This window comes from Dendropsophus ebraccatus, chromosome 5, assembly GCF_027789765.1.
Source record: "Dendropsophus ebraccatus isolate aDenEbr1 chromosome 5, aDenEbr1.pat, whole genome shotgun sequence".
NCBI classification, from domain to species: domain Eukaryota; kingdom Metazoa; phylum Chordata; class Amphibia; order Anura; family Hylidae; genus Dendropsophus; species Dendropsophus ebraccatus.
In genome coordinates this window covers 137772393-137784866 of record NC_091458.1, presented here as the reverse complement: position 1 = coordinate 137784866, position 12474 = coordinate 137772393, and the positions used below count along the sequence as shown (strand labels likewise).

At 45.0% G+C, this 12474-nt stretch overlaps 1 protein-coding gene across 3 annotated transcripts; it reads left to right on the top strand.

Moving 5' to 3' along the window:
- Nucleotides 1-1651: 1651 nt before the first annotated feature.
- Nucleotides 1652-11364, top strand: TMEM167B (transmembrane protein 167B). 3 transcript variants are annotated; one of them, XM_069972562.1, is made up of 3 exons: nt 1652-1761; nt 4682-4813; nt 10687-11364. In XM_069972562.1, the coding sequence occupies exons 1-3, from the start codon at nt 1752-1754 to the stop codon at nt 10767-10769; spliced, it is 225 nt and encodes a 74-aa protein (XP_069828663.1). In that variant the 5' UTR covers nt 1652-1751; the 3' UTR covers nt 10770-11364. The 3 variants fall into 3 exon arrangements, with proteins under 3 accessions (XP_069828663.1, XP_069828661.1, XP_069828662.1); XM_069972560.1 differs by having other exon boundaries at nt 1656-1839; XM_069972561.1 differs by lacking the exon at nt 1652-1761 and adding an exon at nt 1846-1959.
- Nucleotides 11365-12474: the final 1110 nt, after the last annotated feature.

The window sequence follows — 12474 nt, the reverse complement described above, 5'->3', positions numbered from 1 at the left end:
ATCGTGGAGCAGGTAAAGTATCTTCCCGGCGGCGGTGGACTAATAGGGGCCGGGACTTACATACTTGCAGCAGGATGACATGTGAAGGGCCTTACTTTTGTGGGGGGGGTTTTTATAATGCAAGTCAATTCACAAATTCATCCTGTTTTCATCAGTTTTTTTGCAAAAACAGATGAAAAAAACTAATTGCGAAAACTTTGTGTGCACCCAGCCTTAGGCTATGTTCCCACACAGTATTTTTTATTTTTTTTGCTCAGAATTTTGCAACCAAAACCAGGAGTGGATTAAAAACACAAAAAAGGCTATGGTCACACACTGTTGAAACAGAGTGGATAGCCGTCATATAATGGTAAATAACAGTCGTTATTTTAAAATAACATTAATGATTTGCCATTAAATCACGGCCATCCACTCAGTTTCAACAGCGTGTGAGCATAGCCTTTCTGTGTTTTTAATCCATTCCTGGTTTTGGTTGCAAAATACTTTGTGTGAACATAACCTAAGGGTGCTTTTACACAGAGAGATTTATTGACAGATGTTTGAAGCCAAAGCCAGGAACAGACTATAACCAGAACAGGTCACAAAGGAAGGACTGAGATTTTTCTTCTTTTCAAATTCATTCCTGGCTTTGGCTTCAAAGATCTGTCAGATAAATCTCTGTGTACCCTGAGAGTAGCTTCACATGTACCGGATCCACAGCGGATTTCACACTGCGAGTTTACAGCGAAATTCGCAGCGGATCCTGTAGTGTGAAGCTGAATGGGTCCTATACACGCAGCTTATCCGCTGCTTGTATGGGACCTGGCCCCTTTAACCCCCGCAGCCCCGGCCTTGAGCATACATTAACTGCTCGGCGCCGCGGCTGTGTGTGAGGGCTCCCCTTGCTCCTCATCAGCCAATCAGTGCCCGCGCAGATTAGAAGCGAGGGGAGCCGGGAGCCTTACACACAGCTGCGGCGCCGAGCGTGAAATCCGCTGCGGATCCGGTACATGTGAAGCTACCCTATGAGTATATGCACATAGGGTAATTGCCGCATTACCAGCTCCATTAAAGAGAACCTGTCACCCCCCGTGTCGGGGTGAAGGCCGCCTGACCCCCCGCTAGAGCCCCAGATACTTACCTCATCTCGCCAAGTCCCGCTCCTGGAGCCGGTCCCGGGACGGAGATATCCTTGTCGAAAGCCCGGGGTGCGCTGCAGAGATGAGCCTGACGCCCATAGAGACTGATGGCTCCATTCATTCGCTATGGGCATTGGACTCAACTATGCAGTGCGCACCCCGGGCTTCCGACAAGGATATCTCCGTCCCGGGACCGGCTCCAGGAGCGGGACTTGGCGAGATGGGGTAAGCATCCGGGGCTTTATCGGGGGTCGGGCTGCCTTCACCCCAGCACGGGGGTGACAGGTTCCCTTTAAATTGTACAGAACAGATTTTTGTTATTCCCTGAGATTTCCTTAATAACTCCACATAGTGAACATGGCTGAAGTGTAACTAGTCATAGTAAGTGGAATATCGGTCACACCTGGCTATACAGAGGAATCACACCACATGCTGAGGCGCCCACATCCATCACAGCGCACAGCCAATCATAAGCGGCAATAACAACGCGATTAGAACAGGGAAGTATTTTGAACCCGCGGCCCTTCCGTAGTTCTCGTCCTTCTCACGTGATCTCTGCTGCCGTGTCGTTCCTGACGTCATTGTTGTTTGCTGTTGTGGCGGTGGCGAAACAGGAAGCAACGACTCTGCGCCATGACTAACGGTAACCGGTTCCTTGTCAATGATTGGGAGGCGGAGGCGGCGTCTGTTACCCGGGGGTGTCAGTGTAGACGCGGCTGTGGTCAGTGCTAACGTGTTGTCAGCCCCTCCAAACTAGTGTGACTGATGTCATCGCTTTTTATACATTACATTTCAGCGTTTGGCTCAGTACTTAAAGGGGAGGACCGTGTCTTACTATACAGTAAGGGTCTTAAAGGGGTTTTCCTATGAGAAAAAGTTATTACCAGGCCACAAGCTGATGAGAGCCACGTGACCGTGTTTGGTGGCCCTGTAGAGAGTGACTGGACCGCTGTTCTTTACAGGGACAACTAAGGGGATTTAAAGTGTCCCTGATGTAATGAAAAATCTTTGACATGTAAGAGAGACTTGTCAAGAGTTATGGTCGGTCCTGGTCTGAGGGTCCTATTCTACGGGACGATAATCGTTAATGATAAATGCGAACGACCGGAAATCATTCACCCAATTACTTGGAACGACAATTGTTACTTATGATCGTTCTTGCGGTCATCTTGTCCTCGCTATTGTGTTTGTCGCTACTGCGAACGACCAAACTAGGTCCTATTCCATGGGAACGATTTGCGAATGAGCAGCGATAAAAATAGGTCCAGGTCTTATTAAAGGGGAAGTCCAGTGAAATTTTTGTGAAAGTATTGTATTGCCCCCCAAAAGTTATACAAATCACCAATATACACTTATTATGGGAAATACGTATAAAGTGCTTTTTTCCCTGCACTTACTACTGCATCAAGGCTTCACTTCCTGGATAACATGGTGATGTCACGACCCGACTCCCAGAGCTGTGTGAGCTGTGGCTGCTTGAGAGGATGACAGGGGGATGATCAGTGTCCCCCCAGTGCCCTGTGTCCCTTAGTGTCCCCCTGCCATCATCCTCTCCAGCAGCCACAGCCCGCACAGCTCTGGGAGTCGGGTCGTGACATCACCATGTTATCCAGGAAGTGACATCACCATCTTATCCAGGAAGTGAAGTCTTGATGCAGTAGTAAGTGCAGGGAAAAAAGCACTTTATACATATTTCCTGTAATAAGTGTATATTGGTGATTTGTATAACTTTTGGGGAATATACAATACTTTAATAAATATTTTCGCCAGACTTTGTGTGCATCTATTTTGATTTGTTTTCCCATTGACTTCCAATATTCAATTTTTACGTACACTAAAACTCGGTCCACCATATTTTTGTGCATGATAAAGAAAGGATCCACTTTGATCCTTTTTTTTTTTTTTCATGGAAGTCATTGGAAAAAGATCAAAATAGGTGCACACAAATGCATCCGTTTTCCCATCTGTTTTATGTAAAAACGGATGAAAATAAGTAGTGTGAACCCAGCCTTGCCTTTCTCCTCTGTGCCGTTCCGGTGCAGTTAGTCGTGTGATCCACGGTCCAGTGAGACCTTTAGGAGCACTGCCTGCCCTACCGGGTGCCCCAGTGCTCCATGGAACGGCGCTGAGGAGGAAGGTAAGACACATAAGCTGCAGAGTGGCCTTTAAATGGCTTGTAGAAGCTATGCCGATGGTCTAGTGGCGGAATGAGCCGGCCGCTATGCGATCGCAGCAAGTATCCATTCCTCCACCTCTTTTGAAATCCTCTTTTTTTCTTCCTCTGTTCAGAAAGCATGCTTGTGAGTACAGAAGGAATAAGATCTATTACAGAGCTTCTCTTGTACTTGTGTTCTTCTCTGCAGACAGTGCTGCAAGGCTATAGTGAGATTAGGGCTGAGTCACCATTATTGTAATGGTGTTTGAGGCAGCAACTGTATTCACACAGTAATGGTGCCCCAGCTGTGCATAAGCAGTTATGTGCCTTCATATAGTATATGCAGTAATCTCTATCAATCCTTATGGTAGTTAGGCCCCTGTTTGCATCCATGTAAGTACACCCCCTCCCCAGATGTTCAAGAGGATGTACCATAAGGTACATCCTCTTTGATATAACCCACAGATAGAACGGCGCCATCATGGTTAAGCCGGTGCCACGGTCAGTTTTTTGAACCGGGGCCCGCTTGCCGTGTACAGCGCCATTCTATCCACGAGTACCGGGCCGGGACTGAAGCACAGGAGGCGGGCCGGCCTGTCCCCAGTGGGCGGGGCCATCCCCCGCCCCGTATGACGCAGCTCCATTGATTCTAACAGAGCCGCGTCATAGAGGGGAGGGAATTCCTTTCCACTGGGGGCGGGCCGTCCCGCCTCCTGTGCTTTAGCCCCGGCCCGCTACCCGTGGATAGACCGGCGCCGTACATGGGAACTGGGTCGCGGTTCAAAAAACAGACTGTGGCACCGGCTTCCACCTGATGGCGCCATTCTATCATATTAAAGAGGATGTACCTGATGGTACCTGCGGATCCGCAGCAGATTTGACTAAATGAATGAACACAGCATCAAATCTGCACCATCAAATCTGCTGCGGATGTGCAGCAGATTTTACAGTGCGGTTTTAATGCTATGTTTATGCATTCAGTCAAATCTGCTGCGGATCCACAGCAGAAAATCAGCTGCGATGCGGTACGTGTGAAGCTACCCTAAAGATGTTAGCTCGCCGTGTAAGAAGAATCCCCCATTTACCTATACTCCCTGTAGGTATTCCCTCTAGTAGTTAAAGGGGTTATCCAGCGCTACAAAAACATGGCCACTTTCTTCCAGAGAAAGCCCCACTCTTGTCTCCAGCTTGGGCGGGCGTTTTTTGCTCAGTTCCATTGAAGTGAATGGAGCTTAATTGCAAACCGCACCTGAACTGGAGACAAGAGTCGTGTTGTCTTTGAAAGAAAGTGCCCATGTAAGAAAGTGCCCAGGTAAGGCAACATTTTCAATTTGTAAATCAAATTTCCTTTTTTAAAAACAATCTAATTGTCACACAAATTAATCTGTATTGCTTTTTTCCCTCCCAGCTTACACCCTGGACGGACTTCTGGTCTTTGCTCTGCTTTTTGTCTGTACCTGCGCTTATTTCAGGAAGGTTCCACGGTTACGTTCTTGGCTTTTGTCTGAAAAGAAAGGAGTATGGGGAGTTTTCTATAAGGGTAAGTGTGTAACTTTTAATTTCTATTAAAGGGGTACTCCCAAGACTAAAAATAAATTGCTAATTAATTGCTTCAATACAGTTATTTCTTTGTGATATAACTTTATTAAAATAAATGTATAGTCTTTCATTTACATACATATTTCTAGCCATTAGCTGCCACTAACGTTTGTGTGGGGACCTGCAGGGATCTAAGCCTTGCCGTTCATAATCCCCTGCTCTGTCCTAGGGCTGCCACACAGGTCTAAACAGAGCTGGGTCCCGTTTACCCCTGTACTGTATTTTTTCATATACAGTACAGGAGGGAAGGCTTCCCAGCAGCCTCTGCACAGCAGGTGGTGGCCGCTATCACTGCTCGCTCTGTTAGGGGTTAGAGGACAGTGATGCAATATACGCAAAGAACGCAACTTAGCATAAAAAAAGAGGAATCCACCCAGGGGATCCCTAAAAAATGTTTTGCTGGACAATGAATAATGTATCACAATAAATCTTTATTATTACACAATTAAAAAATTACATTAAAAATTGGAGACTAAGGAACAGCACCATACACAAAAATTGGGGAGAGGGGACATGAATCAAAATAAATAGCTTGTATTTACATATCACTTGTATAATAGTATATTGCACATATCCATGAAATATATAAATATATATGTATATACGTAGAAAGACAAACAGATACCAGTAAGTGACTAATGAAACCAAGTGTACTTTAAATATATAAAATTCTATATTACAAATTACATTATTAAATGGGCACTGTCATGTAAAATAAAAAAATTAACATGTCAGAGACAAACAAAAAAAAAATGTAAAAGTGCACCAGCAGGCTGCAAATGCTAAGGCGCGGCCTGATCGGTCACTGACTGAACACTCAGACCCCACTGTGGACATCCAGATGTCACAGAAAAATTTTCATAACCGTGGCTCTGTAACCTTATAACAGTCGCATTAAAATTGCACAAAACCCTCCCAAAAATGTCACTTTTTGTAGTTTTGTAATGCTGCGTTTACACGGAGCAATAATTCGCCCAATCGATCGTTTAACTATTTTGAAGCAATAATTTGGTTTTTATAACGATCAGCCTTTGGACAGGGAAAAATCGTTAGACAAATCGTTATTGCGATTGTTTTTAAGATCGCTTAAGTCCATCTTTCACATGGGGTGAATCTTTGAAAGACTGTTTGCACGAAGTGATCTGCATATTTTTAGCGAACGACCAACGACGATTTGAGAACATGCTGAAACACTGAAAATGAACAATTTCTCGCTCGTCGTTTGATCGTTTGCTGTGTTTACACGGAACGATTATCACTCAAATGCGATAGATATGGTGAAAATTGGAAGGATAATTGTTCCATGTAAACGCAGCATAAATCTGCCTCTTAAGTGAATCTTGTTGGTGCCTAACACCAATGCACTATTCTTTTTTTAACCCGGTTAATGACAGAACTAATTGTAGCTTTGCAAAGGATAAAAAATGTCATCAGTCATAACTTGTTTTTTCGGTTTCTCTTTTTATATGTGTGGCTGTAAAAGTTGTAGTTTTTATAGAGATCATTTTTGGAGTCATACATTGTATGATTTTTAAAAATGATTGCTAAAATGTTGTTTTTATACACCTTTTTTGTTACTTTATTTTGTTTTTCATTTTTTTACCGTTTTTTTCAATACCTTTTGTAATGCATTGGTATACGCAAAGCATTATTATTGCCTGTCAGTGTACTGTATTAGAGAAGCCTCAGAAATCCCTATAAACCATGCCTCCTTATGTGAAATCACTGGGAGGAGGGGCCTGATGCTGCTGAGGTTGTCACCTGGCTAATGAGGAGGATAATTTCACTGCCAGGAACGGACTCTCCTCTGTTCCCAGCATTGTTTGCTGATGTTGACAGGGGGAGCTGCCTCCCTATTAGACCCTTCACATGCCTGGTGGTTGCTACTGACCACCCGAGCACAGCATGTGAAGGGTTAACTATCAGAATGGAGACTCCTCCGTTCCGGGCAGTCATTGCAGGATCCTGGCTGTGTATTAGAGACTTTATCCTGCCAATGCAGCTTCTGAGATGACAGTGGGAGCTCCCTGTCTCTGTCATTCTCTCTCTATTGACCAAGGCGTGTAAAAAGTTAAACAGCCAGGAATGGACTGCCTTCCTTCCCAATTGTTGCAGCAGGCAGGAAAATTATTTTTCAGTGTTCGGAGTATCCTTTTAAATTAGTTATTAGACTAATAAGGCCTCTTTTACACATCAATATTCTCCACGATGACGTATCCGTCACTGTACAGAATAGTACCCATTTATTTCAGTAGATCCTTTCACAAATCTTTAGTTGCTACAGCCCCCTGTACAATTGCAATCAGCTACAGATGTGTGAATAAGGCCTAACCACTTCTAACTTCTTAACAACGCAGGACGGGTATGCTGATCCTACTGACGTTAAGGGGAAGACATTTTTATTATTTGTGATGTCTTGTCACTTGTACGTATTTCATTGGAAGATGTAAGTAACCAGAGATTTGTAAAGAGGGTAAATAAGTGTGTGTGGGTAGTCAGTAGAGTTGTTTATCGACTGCCTCCCACTATAGTGTGTTTATTAATGCGTGTGGACACTTAACTACCTTGGCAATGTCGGCGGGATGATCCCAGTGGTGTGGTCGTTTTTTTTTTGTTTTTTTTATATATTGTAAACCCCTCTGGTTCTTGCACTCTGCAACAATTTCTTAGGTGACCCTAATGTGGCAAGAGCCCCTCACCTCAGTGACGCTCCTTCTTTAGAATAAAGCAGGGCCGTGTCACAGAAGGCCGTGTCACCTCCAGTGCATAGAGCAGGGCCGTGTCACAGAAGGCCGTCTCACCTCCAGTGCATAGAGCAGTGTCACAGAAGGCCGTCTCACCTCCAGTGCATAGAGCAGGGCCGTGTCACAGAAGGCCGTCTCACCTCCAGTGCATAGAGCAGGGCCGTGTCACAGAAGGCCGTCTCACCTCCAGCGCATAGAGCAGGGCCGTGTCACAGAAGGCCGTCTCACCTCCAGCGCATAGAGCAGGGCCGTGTCACAGAAGGCCGTCTCACCTCCAGCGCATAGAGCAGGGCCGTGTCACAGAAGGCCGTCTCACCTCCAGTGCATAGAGCAGGGCCGTGTCACAGAAGGCAGTCTCACCTCCAGTGCATAGAGCAGGGCCGTGTCACAGAAGGCAGTCTCACCTCCAGTGCATAGAGCAGGGCCGTTCCACAGAAGGCATTCTCACCTCCAGTGCATAGAGCAGGGCCGTGTCACAGAAGGCCGTCTCACCTCCAGTGCATAGAGCAGGGCCGTGTCACAGAAGGCCGTCTCACCTCCAGTGCATAGAGCAGGGCCGTGTCACAGAAGGCCGTCTCACCTCCAGTGCATAGAGCAGGGCCGTGTCACAGAAGGCAGTCTCACCTCCAGTGCATAGAGCAGGGCCGTGTCACAGAAGGCAGTCTCACCTCCAGTGCATAGAGCAGGGCCGTGTCACAGAAGGCCGTCTCACCTCCAGTGCATAGAGCAGGGCCGTGTCACAGAAGGCCGTCTCACCTCCAGTGCATAGAGCAGGGCCGTGTCACAGAAGGCCGTCTCACCTCCAGTGCATAGAGCAGGGCCGTCTCACCTCCAGTGCATAGAGCAGGACCGTGTCACAGAAGGCCGTGTCACAGAAGGCCGTCTCACCTCCAGTGCATAGAGCAGGGCCGTTGCACAAAATTGGCGCTGAGCACAGGAACTCGGCAGTGTTTACAAAAAAAGCACTGTGCCGCTGGTATTGAAGGCAGAATATGTGACTAGTCACAGTTATGTGACTAATCACATGACTTCGACATCCAGACATCAGAAGCGCGGACCGATAATGTATTCACCGGGCCACGGGGGGTTAAGGGGTCTGACTTTTACATACTTGCAGCGGGATGACACTTCTGCTGCGAGTATGTTATCGTATCGAAAGTAATTGTGAAGGGAACTGCAGCGGATTTAGCTGCAAACTTGCAGTGTGAAATCTGCTGTGGATTGATTACGTTTTAACGACGGGTAGCTTTACACGTACCGTATCACAGCGGATTTTCTGCTGCGGATCTGCAGCAGATTTGACTAAACGAATGAACACAGCATTAAATCCGCCTCGTCAAATCTGCTGTGGATCTGCAGCAGAAAATCCTCTTCGATACGGTACGTGTGAAGCTACCCTCTAAAGGGATATTTAATACCTCATCTGGAAACTTATGGTGTGTTTACACGGAACGATTATCGTTCGAATTTTCATGATAACGATGGCATTTGAGAGTTAATTGGCTCATGTAAACAAAGCAAACGATCAAGTGATGAGTAAGAAATCATTCGTTTTGATCTTTCAACATGTTTTCAAATCGTTGTTGGTCGTTTGCTAAAAATTCGCTGATCACTTCGTGTAAACAGTTTTTCACCGATTCACCCTATGTGTGAGATGGGCTTAAGCGATCTTAAAACGATCACAATAACGATTTTTCCAAACTATATATCGTTCTATCTAAAAGCTGATTGTTAGAAAAAAAAAATTGTTATGTTGAAATCGTTAAGCATTTGTTTGGGAGAATTATCGCTCTGTGTAAACGCAGCATTAACCTCTCATTTAATGCTAAGCTGTATACTATGCCAATGACGAGAATAAAAAAAAACTTTAATTGATTTGATTTATGTAATTTTGTGGGCATGCTCTCTGCTTGGCTGGAAATGCAGCTGAAAGGGGTAGTGCGGCGGTAACAATTATTCACTAAATAACACACTTTACAAAGTTATACAACTTTGTAATGTATGTTATGTTAGTTAATGGCCCCCTTCCCATTGTTCCCCCCCACCCCAGAAGTGTAGTGCTCTATACTCACCTGATTCGTGTCGACCCCCGTCCGCCATCTTGTAACAATGATGTCATCTGCGGCCGGCCGAACCGCTCCGACCGCCCCTCGTGCCGGCCGCCCTCTTCCGCATCATCAGCTGCTCAGCCGTGATTGGCTGAGCATAACTGTGCTCAGCCAGTCGAGGCTGAGCAGCTGATGACGTGGCAGAGGGCGGCCGGCACTAGGGACGATCGAAGCGGTTCGGCCGGCCGCCCGAAAATTACATTATTGTCACAAGATGGCGGTCGGGGGTCGACACGGATCAGGTGAGTATAGAGCACTACACTTCTGGGGTGGGGGGAACATGGGGAAGGGGGCCATTCACTAACATAACATACATTATAAAGTTGTATAACTTTGTAATGTGTGTTGTTTAGTGAATAATTGCTTACCACCGCACTACCCCTTGAATCCCTGTTACAGAGGGAGCCCATATGTTTAGTAATAGGTCTGTACCAGATGCCTTTGTTTTCCCAAGGAGACTCTCCTGGAATGGGTGGAGGGTATTTGGCTGGCGACATCATTTTCTTTTTTTCTTTGGATTTGCTCCTCTTTTCCCCAGACTTTCTCACCACACCTTCCACCTTTTTCTCTTGCCTCATTTGGTTCCTGTTGGAAGCAGCATTTCCAGTTTTTCTGGAAGCAATGTACCGGGGACGTTTAATGAGTAGAAAGATGTTCAGCAAACAAATGTAGAATTTGAAATCTTGATATCCTATTAAAGTAGTATTTGATATTTGGGTACAAGATCTGCTGCACATTTGATACTGTAGATAGAAATCCTGTTGCACAAAGCGATAATCTGCCGAATCAGGCCGATCTGCAGCTTTAAGGCTATGTTCACACAATGTACTTTTTATGAAAAGAAAGGCCATTGTTTCCAACTCACACAATAGGTGATAGTTCCCCTTTAATGACTGTATTGTTGTGATTACTTGTTTTTAGAACAGAGGAATACAATCTAATGCTACGTATTTCTTTTCCAGCTGCAGTGATTGGATCGCGGCTGCACTTACCGGTGGCTTTGTCCTGTTTCGCCATGGCCTTCTATGTTTTGTTTATAAAATGAGACTCTGGTTTCTTCAGTTCATCTCGAATCACTGTTCTTGTGTTATAACCTCAGCAAAGGAGACATGGAAATGTGTAAAGGAAACCGAACAGCAGAAGACACTTGGTGGACGCCTGAACAGACTATACAAAGATGAAGTGAACTCGGTGACTTTTGCTGAAGTATATTTTAATGTAATTTTTATGTGCTTCATCTTGGAAATGATCCTAAAAGAAAGTGCAGGTGCAGGTCTTCCTTTTCTTTCTGAAAACTTTCAAAGCCTGTATGACACTTCAACACCTTTCCTTAGAAATATTCCAAACCAGTTATAGAAGTTGTTAAAGATAACCAAAGAAAGGGTTTACTATTCGTACAGAAACAGCACCATATTTGTCCCCTTACTTGTCTTTTATGTTAGCCCATTTAAGTGAATGAAAGTTGTCTATAATACCAGGCACAGCCTATGGACAGACATGGCACTGTTTAGGGTAAAAAAACCAAAAAAAAAAAAAAACCATTGTGAACATCATAGGGAGGCCAGAATGATAGTGAAACTAAAGTTGACAAAAAAAACAATATGGTTTCCCAATAAAACAAACTTCATATATGTAAAGTATTACAGTCTGCATGTTTTTTTTCGCTTCCTAGTAGTTCACTCCATTTTCCTCCCATTCCTTCCTAACTGGAAGGAGTCAGGCTGTGATGGTGGAGCAGGTACTGTTGTGTTGTGACATCAGTATGCAGAACAAACCGTCCCCAAACGCTGTGGCCTATGTCTGCATGATGTTTCTGATGTCCCCTTTAACTGACATAGATACTTCCTGAAGTTTAAAGTTCTGGCAGTATGGTCTCCTCTGTGCCCCCATTTATTGGTTAGGTCCTTCTGTATTTCCACATACAGTGGTACCTTGGATTATGAGCATAGTTCGTTCCGGGACCGCGCTTGTAATCCAAATCCACTCTTAAACCAAAGCAAATTTTCCCATAAGAAATCATTGAAATACAGACAATTGGTTTCACACCCCAAAATAATGATTTATTATTCTAAATAACATGTAAAACAAATGAAACAAACTTTCAGAAACAGCAGAATATGTGATATTATAAGTTACTGTACAGTAATGGAGAGGGAGGGAAACACAAGGGCTGACAGAGACTGCAGGGAGTATGAAGGAATGAGCAGGGCAGATGTGGGCACATACATGCAGCACTCTCTGTCTGGGGAGAGAGGGGTTACAACTATGAAGAGATTACCTCCACAGTCCTGTCCTCTGATGTAAGCCCCAGCCTGAAGTGGATCTGCTATGATTTGGAAGGTGAGGGAGGCTTCCTGGGTCAGAGTACAGGGCTGTAGACCCTGCTATGCAGACCATACCCCTCCTCCATTTGCGCTCCCATTCAGTACAAGGAGCTCTTAAACCAAAGCAATGCTCTTACACCAAGTCACAACTTTAAAAACTGAGCTCTTAAAACAAAATGCTCTTAAACCAAGTTACTCTTTAACCAAGGTACCACTGTACTATAAGGCCCTGTCTGTGCCCCCATATTGTAGTGAGGTCCCCTGGGGGCCCCATTTAGTGACTAGGTCCTTTTGAATTCTCATATAGTATTTGGACCTGTCTGTGCTCCTTTAAGGTAATATTGTCCCTCTGCACCCCATATAGCAGCTAGGCCTCACCTACTACACCTGCTCACCAGTCTACACATGCTATGAAAATAGAGGTAA

What these genes read in the sequence shown, in the direction of transcription:
- TMEM167B (XM_069972560.1), top strand. Translation starts at nt 1,752, where the DNA reads ATGACTAACGGTAACCGGTTCCTTGTCAATGATTGGGAGGCGGAGGCG. An exon ending in TCAGTGTAGACGCGGCTGTG is followed by an intron (nt 1,840 to 4,681) that starts GTCAGTGCTAAC and finishes TTTCCCTCCCAG; the next exon opens with CTTACACCCTGGACGGACTT. An exon ending in ATGGGGAGTTTTCTATAAGG is followed by an intron (nt 4,814 to 10,686) that starts GTAAGTGTGTAA and finishes TTTCTTTTCCAG; the next exon opens with CTGCAGTGATTGGATCGCGG.